Below are 18,776 nucleotides of genomic sequence, written 5' to 3' on the forward strand. Positions count from 1 at the left end.
ATATATATAATTGTTAAACAACACAAGCGTTAATCATTTTTTATAATTATGTTGCATTATACATTTATTGTTTTATTTATTTATTATTTTGCAGATGTTGGATTATAATCTACCACAATTAATTAAATAATGCATTGGATGTGAATTATTAGCATATGCATTCATGATTATACATCGTAGAAAGTTAATATAAGCGTTAGAGCATATGTATATTATCTAGCTTTAATTTATTAGACAGAACGTGAATAGTTAATAATAATCATTATTATATGAAATCCTATCAATTTATCACGACAATAATTCGTAATTTGCGTTGTTGGCTAATTATACGATTAAATCGATTAAATTGAAACATAAAATGATTTACAAAATTTAAATAATATAGATAGGTTACTTGTAAATTATCTCAGTGTATATACACATATTTACAATTAGTCATATCAAGAGTATATACTTTTGTATGCTATACTTTCGTATATACATTCGTGTTTAATCGATCGCGTATATGCTAGTATCGTTTCTACAGCAACCAAATAATCATGGCTATCTTCTAGAAGTGAATTCAAACGCATAGCGTCTTACTAATTATTGAGGAGTAATTAAAAAAATTTAAATTACCATATTAAATTTATCTAGTAGAGAAATGGTCGATATACCGTGCTCTTGTGTTGACGAAAAACTTTCGGATTACCAAGACGAGAAATCATCCGCGCTTGGTCCGCGTACAAACGAGGTTTACCGAACCTACAATCTTCCATCAAGATTTATGTATCCAAGTAAGTTTTCCAGAAGATAGGATATTGATATTGTAAAATAACATTCCATTTCAAGTTAAATTCTCTGGTAAATCGAGGTAATTGGAAATCGTTCAACATGCAATGTGTAGAAACAAGTGAATTTCGTTTTTCTCGGACGCAATTCAATAATCTACGTATTTACTGCTCTCAAACTCAATATTGCAAATTCAACTGCGTAATACAATGCCACTGGCTCTTTTTTCAATTAAATTGCTACGTAATCGGATATTCCTCTCACGCGCTATTCATTTAGACATATCTCGCTGCATTTTCAAAGTTCTCTGCATTATATACGTATAAACATGAAAGAATAAAAAAGCTACGCATAAATACGGTAAATGAATTAAAATATGTAATGTAATATAAACGCAAAAATAATTTAGTTAAAAGTTTATAAAATAAATGTACATAGGAAGTATCATGAAAATCACCGACGGCAAGATTGTTTTTAATGCAAATAATGGATAAAATTAGTTGCAGGTACGAGAGCTTTTTTCATACGAGATAATATGTTGTTTGATTATGTGTTCTGGTTCAGAAGCTAGCACGATAATGTTCGGCTATTAATAAGCCGGCGCAGCCGATCACTGCACTCGTCGAATCTTATCAGCCCATGAGCATTTTTATGTATTTCCCAATGAATCTTTTGCAAGTAACTCGTACACAAAGTTAATATATGTGGACGGAGCGGCGCCTGAATCTTTTATCGCTGCACGTTGTATAAAGTGTGAGATCCTGATACGGTCTTGTTATTCGTCACCGATAATTCTTCGTCGTTTTCCGGTATGCAGATATATTGGCTTCGTATTGCAGAGCATAGAAGATGAACGTTTCCTAAATATTAATTTATTGCATCGGGAATTTTCTGGAGGAACATATCTACTGAAATTGTTGTGCAACATAATTTTTATTATTTTATTATTAAACTTACGATAAATTTATTGTGTTGTTTGATAAAAATATTATTATTATTATTCTCATGTCAGTAATTTATAGAAAATATGATTTTATAAATACATATAGAAATGCACACTCATAATATGTTTACTCTCACGTCTATAATTTTACAATTACAAAGAATACACCGGTCTTGCAAACAATGCGAGAAATTTATATTAATTTATTTTATTTATTACACGTGCTAATAGGTGTTAATTATTGTTGATATGTAATTTCAAAGAGCCATTTAAATTCTACTTGCGTTGTCGAAGTTTAGTCGGAGATTAATTGAATAAAGCTTTTTCGCATAATTAACTATAATATTAAAAGATAATGTTATCTATCATTATGCGAGGCTCCTATAATTTATAAATTAATTATGAAGTCCAAGATAATGCGGGATAGATTATATGGTAGATGTGCGTGTAATAACTTATCGCTGATATATATATTCGCAAACGTTATGTACGCGAAGAAACCCCCGGTACATACGAAGTTAGTGCACAATCAGCCTCCGAGCACACCATGTGCTTCCTCCTTCTTATTTATCTTCTCTTATCGGCCAACGTCGCGGATGTTTTCACGGAGGACGCCGACTGTCAGGTTTACAACCACCTATATGTCTGTTTGGAGAATGGCGGTTTTCTTCACAGCGTTGCTTTTGAGGACGTCAACGCTGTTCAGACGATCGAGGATATCGAGCTACATCTGGAGAATCTCGAGATCATTAACATCACCAGGAACGCCTTCACCGAGGTCAGCAACTCGTCCGCTCTCTATGTACGCGACAATCGATTATCGAGTATCAGCCGGCATTACTTCGACACCCTGAATCAGCTCACTTATTTGGACCTGAGGAATAATACAATCACCAATGTAGAAGATGGTGCTTTCGCAAGTTTGAGCGATCTGGAGACTCTGTTGCTGGATCACAATAATCTCTCGGACTTGCGACCCGGTGTGTGGAGGGGTCTTTCGGAGTTGCACGAGCTCTATATCACCCACAACCAGCTCGCGTTGAGGCGGAACATGTTCAAGGGACTCAGACAACTGGAAACCCTGGTCCTGGACTCGAACGACATACCGGAGATACCGATCGGCGCGTTCAATGGACTATCTCATATAGACCTTCTCTATCTGTCGCGCAACAAGATCTCGACCTTGCACCCCGACGTGTTCCGTGGTCTCAGCGAGATAAACGAGCTTGACTTGGGCAAGAATCGACTGAGGGCAATTCCCGCCAATGTCTTTCGGCACATGAAATCGTTGAACTCGCTCTGGCTGAACGGCAATCAGTTGACAGTGCTAAAGTCCGACGCCTTCCAAGGTCTCGACAATTTGCTATTTCTCTTCCTGAACAACAACGACCTCCGTTACGTCGACATGGCGGCATTCGCGAGAATGAAGAACATAACTGTGGATCCCGGCTTCAGAATACGTGGCTCGTTAGTGGGCGACTTCAGAAAAATCTATGGTCGATATCAGTGCATTAGCGTGGCGTACCAGTTACCGTACGACTGTACAGAGATTGATTCATAGATTCCAGGAACCGGCTGGAGCTCGTAAGCGAGATATTTTTGTATTCACGAACATGCGTCCGAGAAAACCGAAAATAATTTAGATTATAGATATAAATACCCTCGCTAGCCACACTTATTTTCCTTAATTCGCCACACTCTAGTCCGTGAGATTTTGTCGCATTGCCATTTTTATTCTAATTAATATTTTTAAGCTTGTATATAGAAATTAAAAATACAGACTCTGAATAAGATGTTTATGGTAATATCAGGTCAAGAAAACGATTTAAATTTAAACTGAAGTTTTTATAACAAAACTACAAAATTATGTTATTATGTGAAAGCTATAGAAAACCGGAAAACGTTCCACTGGACCGGAGTTTGGCGAGCTAGTGTTAACAATGATATAAGTACACATAAGTTTTAGTCTCTACAGATCTATAGAGATTTAATAGAGATGCTCGAAGATATATCGACATAATGATTCTTGATCACAATTTACAGGAATAACAATTTATATTTGATAAAGAGCTATTTTTTCCTTTACATATGTACGCAGGCAAATATTATGATGATTATCCTAGTCTGCGTTTATTATTAATTATTAACGATTTTTTAAATTTTTTCAGAAATTTTTAAAGGTTACGGTCAAGACAATCCTCCTCATCCTTGCTATTGGAAAACTTCTATGGATTATGGCTGGTACGCGCCGACAATTCATACAGTGCCGACGTCTTATTATCCCCGAAACAATTTTTTCAGCGCCGAGCTCAATCGCGCGGGGATGTACAGGAATTGTTCTCTCAACACAGAACTCGACAAATCGTTGCTTTAAATTTTACGTCATGTAAACTCGCTTGCTTGACATCTTTAATAAGTTGATAATAATGATAATATATATAATGTATGATTTAAATATTAATCAATATTTTCGTGTTTTCTCTATGTGTGCACTATTCTCTCTCTTTATATTATTTTTAAAAATTATTAATTAACATGTTTAATCGCTCTTTTTAGACATATATTTGAAAATAAAAATTGATGCTCAACAGTCAAAGTTTATTTTTATATGTAACTTCTTTAAATTCTTTAGATGTTTTGTATGTTACGGAGATATGACGCCGATAAAGATACATTGGGATGTAAAAGGAAAATGACAACGCGTGTACGTGATTTTTACGCTTATATATGTTTTTATTATTACAGTTCAGCTTACGTATTGCGTTAAACATAATAATGTAACAGGTTCTACATCGGGGCGTCTTCGAAATACACAACGCCCCGTATCTAATGCATATTATGGATGTTTCGCTTGTGACCATTGCTGCATAATATTGATGATTAATATATCGTTTCGTTTACTCTTTATTCCATTATCGAAACGATTCATCTATACATATTGTCTAATAATCATAAGTTGGAAAAAAACATTGCGCGTACACAGTGTCATGACGATTACACATAAATATTTGTAACATTTCGGTATTTTAGAATCCTTCGATACTCGCATTAATTACTACACGAGTATTTTACATTAATTGTGGTAATATATTAGTAATGGTAACTCCAATGGCAACGTAACGCATATAATATATATTTATGTATATATAACATAATGGACATTTATTAGTTGCGATCTATTGTATTAACACATTTAAGAGTAAGATTTATCACAACAACCATAATGACTAGGAAATATTGGAATCGTTTCATAATCTGTTATGACAACAAGGGGGTGAGTAATGGTTTATACACTCATGTTTTTTTGTCTTTTTTGCTATTCAGAAAAACTGCGACGCGTTAATTGCTATTGTTCTATTAATATTTCTGTTCGGTTAATTACGAACCACATCGAAACGTTGAATATTCTAAGAAACTGTTACCGTATACGTCAACCATATAGAAATAGATAAAACGTTTTTTTTTTTAATATTACAAAAAATCTCATCATAGTTTTCATCCGTATTTGTATCATTAAATCGTTGTTCTTGAAAAAATATTATATATGAATGATAAATAAAAATACTTGCCGCAATGGATTACCATTTCACAGTCGTGATTAACAATCGAGAAATCTTAATGGATATATTGCGTTTCACTTTAACGATACAAATTTCTCGTACTTTTATATATAAAATACCAATACAAAAGTTTTACAAAAAGGCGCAGATATGGATACGGTGCGCCAAAAAACAACGAGTCCAATGCCCTTCCAAATTCAAAATTAAATCGATAATTTCACCCAATTGATCTTCGATATTTATCGGATGTTTCACATCAAACGCCGTTTTTATATAGTATAATATAGCATATGTTAGGCGAAAAACAGCATGCTTCGACTGAGGTATCTCGTCCCGAAAATGATCTACTCTCTACTTCCACATTTTATCTCGTATTGCGAAAAAGATCTTGACGATCACTGAACGTTGATGCTCGCTGCTCATCGCACTTTTCGCTTTTTCGCTAATAGAAGTTGCTTAAATTGATCGAATTTTCAAACGAATAGTATATTTAAATTTTTATCGGCGTAACTAATTCACGCTTCACATTTTCAAGATATTTAAGTGATGATATTTCCGCCATCAATCTTTGATCGAGCGATAAATACACGATATCGCAACGATCATCTCGACGTGCACCTAACTATTAACGTTGCATATCATAGGAATAATTACATATTTGTATTTATATATGCGTTTGCATTTATATATATATTTGTCTTTATATATTTATATATATTTATATATATTTATATATATATTTATATATTCTTTATATATTTTTATACACGTTCTCGTTAATATTGTACTACACTTCTTCGCGTACTCACTAGAGGCTATAAATTTGTATTCTTACATTTTACTCGTTTTATCTTAGAGCTTCGCCAAACTCTGATAATCCTTAGTAATTAATGATGACAGATAGAACTCGCATTTTATGTGTGTGATCTAATTCCTTCCCCATCGCGTTTAGCGGGGAAAAGCTACTTACTTATACAGATTTTCATCGTACTATAAGATAATTTTAACGCGCGCTAATCTACGGGCGCGCGCGACGTACTACACGGACGTTGCTCTATATAATCCGTCCTTCGATTTCTTTCTTCTATTCCGTTCATTTCCACCCGTTTCCACCGTTCAGGACACGCATTCGCGCTGTTGATTCGTTGTCCTCTTAGTGAACTACTAAAACTACGCTTATGAACTCAAGTGCCGTTATAAGTTTATCGTTAAAAGGAAACGCGCCGCGTCGTTCGCGATTCCTCTTTCTTAGACTACTCTTACCGATCTAAATTTTCTTACATACATTGATCTTGCTCTTGAGATCAGGGAGCTGACCTTCGTAGTCGCAGTTAACTTTTCAATCTTTTATTCCAAATTAATCATCGCGGAAATTATCAAATGAGAAGTCCGATCAAATCTTACTATTTCATAAGATGGAAATTCATTAATCTTAATTTCGGATAATTTATGTAAAGATATTTATCTTTTATTTTTTTAAATTACCTAACTGACCTTCGATGCAATTAAATCTAATCCGTTTGATGGAAAGTATGCAAGTTGCAGTATACCATAAAATCTAAAATAACAGCGACGTTATAGAATCAATTTCAAAATGATATTTAATAAATACAAGCATATTAAAGTTCTGTAATTGGAACAGATATCAAAAAGGCCGCCATTCATTCGGACTCTCAGAACAGCCACACCTTGCATTTATCTTCTATTACGCTCGAGATCACCGCAATCCGTAACGAATCATCCGCTCGTACTCATCATCCATTACAACTCTATCATTTCTTTTTTTTTCTCACGACGATTGAATCGCACGCACTTCGCACGCAGTAATGTCAGAAGTCATCACCGTTGGTATTCAGCCTCGATTCAAGGTTCGTCGAAACGTCGGCCGCCGCGTGAATGTCAGCCAATTCGAAAGTCACGGCGGTTTTCGAGCACGTGGCGGCCAACGAGTCGATCATGGACCTCGATTCAACCCTTTCTCCCGCGTGGGTGGTCCGTTCGTGGTCATCGAAGCGTCACATTTCGATTCTCCCTTCCTCTCTTTGGGAGCATGATCAACGTGTTCGGTATATCCGGCAAGCGTTTCGCTCGAGAAAGCGCGACGAGCATGGCCGCCCTTTCGTCGAGTGTCTACTAATCTACGTATCTGTTTTGGATTATACATGTATTATATTTTGCATAATCCAACGCTCTGGTCGATTATGTTAATTTTTACGATCCCTAACGAATCTACATGAATTAGTTAGACCTGTGTGGAAATCCTTCTGAAATCTTAGAGCGATAAATATCCTTAATATATTTTGCTTTTCTGTACTCTGTACCCTGATTCTGTAACTCTTAACGGCAGTGTCGTTATTGTCGTGTTGTCGTTGCGCAGGTAGACTACATGGTAAAAAAGCTGCGCAACGACAATACAACGATAACGATATTGTCGTTAGAGATACAGAATAGGGCTACTGGTACGATAGGCTAACTTTAATTATCATTGTCATCTCATAAATGCTCATTAATGGCACTGCTGCTCGAGGTCGAGTCACGGCCTCCTGAAGTTTGGCCTTCAGGTCTCTTAACAATAATGACTATTAATGATAACGGATTAAATAACATTGACATTATACCGTACAGTAATGTTACTTATATAGCGTTACGATACGATTAAATTTTTTTTGTGTATGTGTGTATGTGTACGATGTATGTGATTGGATGTCGTCATACTTGTAGAACTCGTCACTACATACTGGGCTAGCACGCATTGAAATCAAGGAGGTAACGCACAGTACTAGGCTGCGATGTATATATATTCGTCGCGCCTATGTACACGCCTATTACTTGGTCGCTATTATCATCACTTTTCGCGCCTCGAGTTACCATCCGACTTTAACATTAAATTCGTTACACACAGAAATACGCATTGAGTATTATCGAGAGACGAGCCCGTCGTGTAATCGGGGGTAAATCGATGATGCGTACTTTATCCTATTGGCCTACCACAGCTCAGATGGGAAATAAAAGCGTACAACCGCTGAAAATGCGCTTCTTGTCGTTTTCGTTGTCATCACTTATAAAATTAAAAATTTTGGTGTTTTGCGCGGCCATGATTAATCGTTTATCGAGTACGTTCCGGAAAATAGCTACGTAATGCTATACCAAATGCAAGAAGATAACACAACTTCTCTATCTCTTCTATGTCGAGATTTTCGCGTTTTCGAAATGTAACAATCCGATTGCTTAATTTTAAATTTTAATTGTGCAGTAGTTGCATAGAGTCTTGTGTGACATTAGTATGAGAACCAGTTCTCATAAACGTCAGTTGAAGTAGCTTTCTAATTAACGTTATAAGAACGATCTTAACAATTAGCAGACAATTAGCAGAGACATTTTTGTTAATCTTAAGACACCACATGTTGTGTAATTCGTAATAACACACGTATAGATTTAATATATATCTAACTATTCTATCACTTTTGTTATAGAAGAGAAAGAGTAAAGGGGATAATGCTATAGGTATTGTAATGACCCCATGCCACTACTGTTGATCTTTGATCTAAAGCAAACGGAAGAGAAAGAAAGGAGGCACTGAAGCTCAGCGATTGTACCACCAAGATGATATGTACGTAAGAGATTTCTCCTCGATGTACAGTGACGAATGCTCAGAAAGCACAGTGAAGGATATATATGTATATATATGAGCGTAATCTAAAGGCGTGAAACATGCGCGAATCCATAACTTATTGCCCGATCCTCTCGCGATAATCAAAGGATAATCGTCGAGAGTATATGGAGATTACACTATTACGAAACTTGTTTCTGCTTTTTCAGTAAGCTCGCGCTCCCTCTTGGACGAAAGAAGGAACATGGGCTTGCAATTGCGAACGATTTACAATGCTAAATCGTCCATAATTGCATCTCGTTATATTCACAACGATCGATATTATGGAAATCACTAATTCACTACAGTATCGGTATAGTGACGTCCTCCGTTTATCGTTACACTTACAATACGAATTACTTCGTAACTGTATTTTTATAAATCTTGCAGGTTAAACGAAGGATCTCGCGTTATCTAACAGGTTCTGATATATATAGTCACAATACTTTTAGGACTTGCGATCCTAAAAACAGAAATGACGTCAAACGTAGATAAATGCCATCTCTGAAAGATGATTAGAAATTAAATTACGGTGAATTCCCATTAAGGCGATTTTATATGAAGTATAGTATGCGTTCTGTATATGCACACACACATATATATTGTAACGCGAGATCAATGAGACCGACTTTATGCTCGCAGTGATGGAAAACGCTATTTATTATCGGTATTTTCACTCGTACTGTGGTCACGTATACACAGCTACACGAGGAGTATCCTAAAGAGTTGAAGATGCGGTATGGTTACCGTGCTAATCTACGGATATTGCTGGTGCGTTATTACTTGAACTACGGTGCAATCGGTGCATTCGAAATGAAAATAAAAATACTGCTGCTCACGACACCACACGGTCACCGTAACTAAACGCCACTGTATAACGCTCTGATAAGTTATGATCCAAGCAACAAAATACACGACGCTGTATCGCTATTTAATCAAGATCAACGTTGCAATTGTTCGAACGATCGTTTTGCGACAGTTGCATATTGAGCTTACAGCTTTGTATTTATATTTAAGCGTATAATATCAAATGATATGTTGCAAATAAAAAAATTTGCTTTAAATTAATTTAATATAATTAAGTTACTAAAATATTCTTAATAATTGAGCTATCAGTATTAGCAAACGCTACTGATCAAACAATATATTTTCACTTTTATGAAAATATATCACATAATTATAATTTTTTCTAAACTTTACTCAAGACTTGATAATAACTGATGTTTAAATAGTGGTATAGCATCTGACAAGTCTTTGAAAATTTTCTTCAAGATCTTTCAACACTGCGAAATAAGATTTTCGAAGATCGAAAAACATTGAAAATAATTGAAGAGACTCATTACTTATGCGTATAAAAATTTACTAAGAAAAGCGATCAGCCGAACAAAATACGGACGCAAAATTTTCCTTCCTACAGACAATCCCGAAGATCACAGTTACAAGGATTTCTCCGAACAAGCGAACCCTAACTCTATCCGTTCTGCCATCAATTGCAATCGGCATCAGTGATTTGACTAGGCTGCATCGCATAATCATACGCTGCCGCATCTAGCTCCTACTTTTTATCTAGTGCCTAGACTCGCACCCCTGAGATATTCTTCAACCTGTAACCGCGTCTATACGCATTTAGCGCTGATCGATTGACCTCCGCGCAGTGACGTGATTATGATTGTTTGATTGCTCTTCTCCGTACCGTGGCGTCAGCTCTGAAAATGGAATTGAACATCTGTTTTGTGTGCGTCAAACTGTTAAACCTTTCGTGCAATCTTTGCGTCCCTGTTTGACCCTTAATCGCGCAATTTTTTTTTTCCTAATCACAAGACTCGCTGAACGCGAAATAATTTTTCCAGTGCGAGAAAAATGAAAAAGAGACTTCTAATGTACGAATTACATTTAGATATTTCCAAGGATTCACAATTATGTTTACAGAAATATAACTACGTAAAACTATTTAAAAGAAGAATGTATAGGAGCTAAGACATCTGTTTCACTTGTACGAGATTCGCTGCAGAAATAATTCGGTTCGCAACGTATGGAAGACAATCTACCGTTATGTATTGCAGAATTGAAAATTTCTAGAATCGCGATTGTTAGAATCCCGATGAAAATTATGATATACACAAGAACTTACTTTTATGTAACGTGTTCTTGCATCTCGATACTGCGTTCATGTTGTAACGAATGTAAGCTTGGACGGTACGCACACTTCTCCGCCGCGGTGAACATCAATGAAGAAACAGTGTGTCTCAGCGAATGTACAAATGCAATGAGATCGAGCTTTATAAAAAGTACAAACGAGTCAAAAGTATCACGTGGTAAAGTGCAATGTCTGCTCAAAATACCTACTTCATTCTGCTTGTCGCAGAAATTTACCAACGTCATTGTAACTTACGTCTCCCGAAAATTATTTTTATCCTCTACATTTTTCAATTGTCTTCTGATATCATGAAAAACGTGATACGAAGGACACTTTAGTGTCAAGGCACATGAAAATCAAACTGTCAGTTACTTATTACTTATGCAGTTAGAAAACCGCGAAAGAGATACGACGAAATCGTGTAATGTCAGATTTTCGTTACATAGAGTTTTCTAAATGAAGCGCTGAGAATATAAAAAAAATATCGATGGCGCTAATCGGGTTCTTTCGAAAGCTAAACAGAATCCGTCTAATTTCGAAAAATTTAAACCCAGAGTTTTGTTTAGAAAATTTAGACATTTTACTTTTTATATTGCGAATTTTCAGATTACGTATGAATTTTTCTGCTCTATCACTGTTATTTCACATTAATCGTATTTAATTTCTTTTCATCATGACACAATAATAACTTTAAATTTATTTATTTATTTACTTATTTATTTTACATTACTAATGACTTGATTGATTTATATCGTCAGCGCTTCAAATAAGATTATACTTTCAAATAAATCGCCCTCCTCGTCAGTCATTTAAATTTACGTCCTCCTTTTTATCTCTATCAACTGATTACATATTAATTAATATTTCTCAAATGTTTTATCACATTTGGCAACTGCTTGCGTCAGCAGAATTTCAATTCGCAATAATTATTGCGTAATGTTGCGTAATCTATCCTCTCTTCAGAGCTGAAACCACGGTCGATTGTCTCTCTTGTGATCTCTTCTTTAGTCTTATTTTATTAAGGTAAATCTGCGATCATTCAATGAAAACTGCCTTTTCTTCGTACTGTACTCCGCATAGTTTTAATTATGCTTAACTGGTATACCTCGACGGTATTACGTTCAGCCTGTTTACACACACAAATGCGTATATGTATATATTTGCAGATCTATGTATCGAGATAATATTCTGTCTCGCGTTGCACAATCGCATGCCGGATTTTCAATCTATTCTATTTCGATATTCCGTTTGCTTTCCTCGCGCCAAAGATCCACCGCTTATACGATTCCGGATTTTTGATCTATTCGACCGTTTATTTTCGTTTCTCGCACCAAGATCCATCGCTTATACGATTCCGGATTTTCAATCTATTCGACCGTTTATTTTCGTTCCCTCTTTGTTAACATCCACATCCTTTATAGGATGTTTCCTATATAGAGTTTTCTTATTGCTAAAAACTCAGCGACCAAATTTTCATGAATTTTCCATCGACGGCGTGGTCGCCCTGTGCAGCCCTAATGACAACCCGCGACGTGCGAAAATTTAGGAAAAGAAAATGTCGCCACTTTCAGGATGCGCGATAAATTTTTATCATTATTAGGAAATCTATACACGCTAGATATTCTCGTTAAAAATTTATTAGTGTGCCGCGAATTAATTCATCGATATATTCTTTATCGTCAGATAAAGAATTCGCGGATCTGGATTTGGATCTGGAAAAACTCGACGTTTCGCGATTTCGAAAAAATTTCGCCCATCCCTTGGTTATCTTAACAACTACTTGTGCGCTTAATAATAGAGACAATTACATATACGTCTTCCCGACTTTTGTAGTCCTAGATGAAACCAAACGACCGCTTGCAGTCTCGGTTAGCCAAATGTTCAGAATAATGCCCGAATCTCCTCTTTTTTTATCGTCTTCGATTAACTCGAATGACATAGGCGTACGAATATTTTTACAAACACTGCGAGATCGCCCAAAAGACGCCCATTGCCTGCCTTAATTTATATCTCGCAATGCCTTTTCCCTTAATGACAATATGACACACGACGATCCGAACGTTAAGCCTAAAAGTGGATGCTCGAAGTAAAACCGGTTGAGGAGATGCCAGGGGCCTACGGAGCGATTCCTGCTTTTATATAGTGAGAAAGCGCGCTTATTGTTGACGCAAACATTTCACTGGATATCGCGGTAGCAATCAACTGACATCAAGGTGACATTAAATGAGTTGCCATGTTCTTCGACCGAACTTGCCTAACTTTTATTTCATTCGCCTGCAGTGTACACGGATTATATAGAACCTACTTTACTCTCCAATGTATACATACACATGATCATGATGCTTTCAATATACAGTACCTACCTCGCTACTATATAACGCGTTATAGCTTATTAAATTGTTTAAAGAGAAAATCTTCGTTTTTCAGGTTTTTTTCCTGATTAATAATCATTACCGGCTTGTTCTCCGCTTTGCCTCCGATTGACTTTCATAATTGAAGCGCTAAAAATGCAAGTAGACCAAGCCCAGGTCCAGGGCTTTAAAGGAATTTGAAGCAAGTACGCCAGAGAGTTGCTTTAGCATCCTAAATCATGTGATTCGATCTATTTGTACTTTTAACACTTTAATTAAGAAAAGCCTTCATTTTCCGATAACTTTCTATTAAACTTAAATAGTTAGTGCATTCGCGTGGCATGCAGTTTCGCGAGTTTTCTATGACAATCTGCAAATATATAGATATCTACATGCTCCGCGTCAACTTCCGCATGATTGGCGCGTCGAGCATGATGCGCTTCAGTCGTGGAACATGCTTAGCGATCGTCGGAGAATTTCGTGAGTTCGTTTTACTGTTGCCGACGAGGTTGCCGATGAGATTGCCGACGAGGTTGCCGATGAGGTTGCCGGCTTATTATCATTAGCTACCTCATCGCGAGAGTGCCCGACGTCTACACTCTCGCTACGTCGGCCTATTCTTGTGGCCTACATGTCCCCAAAGATGCCTGCAAATGTCTTTCGCAGATTCTTCATCGTGTCCTCGGTGTCTTCACCCTGAGCCTGCGACTGGCTGCCTTGTCGATGGAACGGCACTCTGGATATCGGTGGTTCTTCTGTGCGTCGCCCGACGGACGGCGCGCTGCTTACCGTGCTTGATTGAGAAGCTACGAGAATTGAAAGTATGAAATTTTATGTTAAATAAACGTGTCTTAACATATAAAACGGCACTCGATCGAGAATAAAGTATTTTATATTTACGTGAAGGATATAAAAAACAAAACAAATATTTTCCAATTGATTGATTTAGAGGTATACAATCTTATTACGTATCTTAATGCGCAGTATTTCCGGTTAAAAATCGCAGAATAAACATTCCAATTTTTAATGTGATTTTGAAGTAAGAACTATTCGAGCTGTGCATTCAAAATCTTAACACACATAATAGTTTATTAATAATATTCATCTTTAACAGTTTTGCTTTTATACCACTTCTCTCATGAAATAGAATAAACGCGAATGTGCTATTTGGAAAATTTTTATATTTTTAATTAATCAGATTTTGTTGCAATATATCAATTTCGATTACATTACAATTACAATTAACTCGTAATTAGCTATTTAAATTCGCTATTTAAATTCGCTATTTAAATTCGCTATTATTTCTATTTACATCGAGTTAGACATATCACACATGTCACCTAGATTATTGTGATGCCTATTTTGGAGGGCAAGCAATATTCTTTCACGTGCGTAGATTGCTTCACACGATAGCCAGAAGTCACGATTCCCATCTGATTCTCCCTGAGAGATCAGGAAGTGGAGACAATCGCTACAGCGTTTTAGCGAAGGCTGAATCTATCGATTCGGGACCACTTCGAATCACGACAGATCAGGGGCGCCAATTCGGGTTCCATTTCTTCCGTCAAATTTATATTGTGAATCCGAACATTTCATTCACATTATTTCTGAGAAGTTGCAAAAAGATATAAGTATATACCTTGAGAATCACGCCGTTGCAACTGATGATGACTATCCGAGGCGGTGACATCGCTCGTCATCGGTACGATAGAACCTACGGAACCTAAGCTTCCTATACTGGCCATAGAGCCTATACTTCCGTGGGATCCCAAGGGTACAGTTGGAGGTACAGTTGGAGGTGCAGTTCGATCTTCTACCGGACTGCCCACCTGACTAGAACTCGACATTGAACCCCGCGAGGCGGTCTTCGTCAACATGCTCGGAGGTCGACAGTAAACCTGCGGATCGGATATTTTAATCGATGGATAGATCCTAATCGCGTAATCGCTCACGATTTCCACGCACCTGCATCTTCGCGGTGACCAAATCCGCGATGTGACGTCGATCCTCTTCCTGAGAGTCACCCATTAAGGATAGCGCGCTGTCGTTGACCTCGATAATGTGCTCCCGGCCGTCCTTGCCCACCAGCAATTCAATCGCGCAGATATCCAATCCTCCAAATAATTGTGCCACATGATCGACCCATGTGCGATGTCGCTCGCTCACGGAAAGCTGTTCCAGCATAGCTGATCCGGTGTTCGATTTCCAATTGCCGCTTATGCTTTTTCGCCTATAGAAATATATTACAAGGATCAATTATTACTATTAATTATTTAATATACAAACAATGTGGCTAACTTTTTTGTAATTATTAAAACTTAGTAGAGAAAACCTCCAAAAATTTGAAAGAACGTGCTATCTTATTCTTTAAATTTTTTTAAGAGTTTTAAAATAATTTCTCTGATTATTTAAATTTTTCCGGAGTTTGGTTTTCAGTTTTTGACACTTAAAATGTTATGCTCTCTTATCTTTGTATTTCAATGACTTACATGAAAGCCTTGTAATTGTTCCCGATTTTCTGCACGTGCACGTCGTACTTGGTGTCGATGTAGGGTTCCGCCGTGCAGTAAGTGTTCGCCATAGCTGCCAACGAAGCGAGATCTAGAAATTCCTGATTTGTTTCCGCACGGGCCTTGCCGGTTCCGCTGTGGGCGTGGCCCAGTTTCACCACGACAGGATATCGAGATGCACTCACCTGCAATCGGAATAGATAATTGCTCCATGAGTCGTTAAGGAATAATTAGGGTGCAAGCATCCTCTGTCATCTCTCTCGTAATTGCTACCATTCGATTAGTAATCTCTGACCAACGTGATGTATATTGCCGCAATTCGCTGTATGCATAATTCAAAACCTGAACAAAATCTCAATTATTGTCTGAAGTCTGAACATATTGTCTATTATATTTTTTTCGTTACAAATGACAGTGTTTTAACATGAAAAGTTATATTGATAGATATAAATCTATTTGAGAGAGAGAGAATCGTCAAAAACATATTTGTAAATATATTTATATTTCATACATATTGCTCTCTAGTGCATTCCATTAAAATTTTCGATATTCAAAAAGTTTTTTACTTAGTCATTTAACATTTGTAGATATAAATAAAACTAAATTAACTGAAAAACAAATTGAAGTGGTGGTACAATTTGTAGAACGTCACGAGATAAAAATTCATGAGTGATGTACTGCAATGTTTTTGTAGTATTTTCCCGCGCGCGCGATAATACAATATTCTTTTATTTAGAATAATGGTAGAATAATTTACTTTCATATTTAGTATTGACATAAAATGTTATTTGCCATAAAATTTTAAAAATTATGTTCTTATTTATGATAATATTTTACATAAATTTAACATAATTATGCAAGAATAACATTTTTCTTCAGTTTTTTCTTTAATTGTTTTAATACATTAAGCTAATCATATTCACTTTAATTCTTATTAATCGAATTAGTAAAGAAGTTGAAAAGCAAGAGAGACGCGCTTCTCAGGGTATCCCGTTAGTATAGATAACTATGGAATTTCTTCATGTGATAGAAGAAAGACATAAAACGCGACAACTTAAGTGCATACATTGCTTGTTAAATCGGATTCGTATGATATTTATTAGATTCTTCGTTTATATTCTCCGTATTTTCCGTATTAATCTATCTTAGGTACTTTCTATTACTCTTTACGTATCTAATTAATTATCATTTTTTCCATTGCTCGTTGAATTATCATCATATATAAAATAAAAACTGACATCAAGTATAAAGATATATGAATTTTATTAAATTTATAGTAAACGAAAGGAATTTTATATTATCATAAATTTGAATCAAATATTACATAAATAAATTAATAATATAATGAATAATACACACGCATAATAATAATTAATAAAATTTATAATATTAGACATATATGAAAAATATCAAGTTATACTAAACTTGAAATATGTATACATTAAATATTACTAGCTAAAATATAAATTACATTTAAGTCTCCCTTAAAAATATGATTACAGATTATATTTAGATATACTATGTGATTGCATACATCGCAGTTTTGCGCAATATAACGGTTAAATCATAAACTCGATATTCCAAAACGAATTATTGATTTTGGCTCATCTTGCGGAGTGCTATTTCGCGTGAGCAATAATTTTTTTACTACTACGAGAACAGAATCTCTGCTAAAATAGTGCGTATCTCGCTATTAACGATCTGTTTACAAGCGGTACGGACATGAAAGAGGAAGTGGCTGTTTAGTATCTTGCTCCCATGCTAGTTGAACGGCCGTATCCGGACCCAATCTCCGGCGATATATGTAATATTGCACGTGATATGAGAGTGCTCAATCTGCTCGTGTGAGAGCGCATGTGTTCGTATCGGCATGTGGGTGTTAAAGAAGTGCTTTCTGAGCACCGGTTGAAACGCATATCGCTGCACACGTTTGAAATGAAACGGCTAAAAGTGTGATTGCGAGAAACAAATGGAAAGAGATTTGCTATAAGAATATTAGAACGGTTAAAAATATATATAATTGTTGCTATTTATTTAAATATTGTTATCACTATGTCGATATTTTAGACAAAAATTGCTAAAGCGTATCGATAGACAACTGCGTGCACGAAGGAAAAAAAAATTAATTGTGATTAACGGCATGGGATATCGATGAGTGAATATTAGATGGCGAAATGTATATGCGAATATTTCGATCTAAAAAATAATCGAAGATAAAGAAAGGATAAGAAGTAAATGCAAAGATGTCTGATCGAAGGTGGCAACTGTTGCAGCGAGGAGATCTCGAAGTGATCTTGAAGCCGGCGGGCTTGACTCTAGGCAACGGATGTAGAGTGCGGTAGGTAAAAGCTCTCTTGCTGTAGCGACGGAGAACGAGAGAGATAGAGCAGTGGACGTCGATAATATAAGCGGTATTCACAGTCAGGACTTAGTAAGCTTAGATGTAATGCGCGTAAGTCTTGAGACAGGCTGAGATAATCGTATAGTGGGTTTTCAAGGTGGCCTTCAAGGTATATCGCGTTAAATTGTCTTTTTTCATAAAGTCTCTTCTTAAAATACGGCAGGTATATGCGCACTTTCATAATGGCGTCTCTTGAGAATACAGCCAAAGAAGAAGACAAATAGATCCTAAATGTCAAAAGCTTGATCAAGCAAATACGCAGAACTATGAAATTGAAAATGATTTGAGGTCATCTTCAGAAGTGAAGTAACCTTCATGAATCATGCTGTCCGGCTCGTCTCGATTATGAATACGATCGTATGAAAGAGAAACAGGGAAGTCTTTACTAAAGCATAATTAATCTATATATATATTTCAAAGAGTGAACCGATTATTAATAAATGAATCGTGCAAT

The 18,776-nt window shown here is 36.1% G+C and overlaps 2 protein-coding genes across 6 annotated transcripts in view; one reads left to right on the forward strand and one right to left on the reverse strand.

Moving 5' to 3' along the window:
- The first annotated feature begins 2,261 nt into the window (after positions 1–2,261).
- Positions 2,262–3,967, forward strand: LOC112457338 (leucine-rich repeat-containing protein 15-like). The gene is made up of 2 exons (XM_025020327.1): positions 2,262–3,298; positions 3,883–3,967. Exon 1 carries the CDS (start codon positions 2,262–2,264, stop codon positions 3,273–3,275), a length of 1,014 nt encoding a protein of 337 aa, XP_024876095.1. The 3' UTR covers positions 3,276–3,298; positions 3,883–3,967.
- A 456-nt stretch (positions 3,968–4,423) lies between these two features.
- Positions 4,424–18,776, reverse strand: part of LOC112457309 (synapsin) — a 50,475-nt gene continuing 36,122 nt past the window's right edge. For all 5 annotated transcript variants that reach the window (XM_025020261.1, XM_025020262.1, XM_025020264.1 and 2 more), the window contains 4 exons: positions 15,901–16,106; positions 15,377–15,641; positions 15,051–15,309; positions 4,424–14,217 (listed from right to left, as the gene is read on the reverse strand). In XM_025020261.1, coding sequence (XP_024876029.1) covers positions 14,039–14,217; positions 15,051–15,309; positions 15,377–15,641; positions 15,901–16,106 — 909 coding nt within the window. In that variant the 3' untranslated portion in view covers positions 4,424–14,038. The remainder of the gene's footprint in view (positions 14,218–15,050; positions 15,310–15,376; positions 15,642–15,900; positions 16,107–18,776) is intronic.

This window comes from Temnothorax curvispinosus, unplaced genomic scaffold, assembly GCF_003070985.1.
Source record: "Temnothorax curvispinosus isolate PA1 unplaced genomic scaffold, ASM307098v1 QBEX01007734.1, whole genome shotgun sequence".
NCBI classification, from domain to species: domain Eukaryota; kingdom Metazoa; phylum Arthropoda; class Insecta; order Hymenoptera; family Formicidae; genus Temnothorax; species Temnothorax curvispinosus.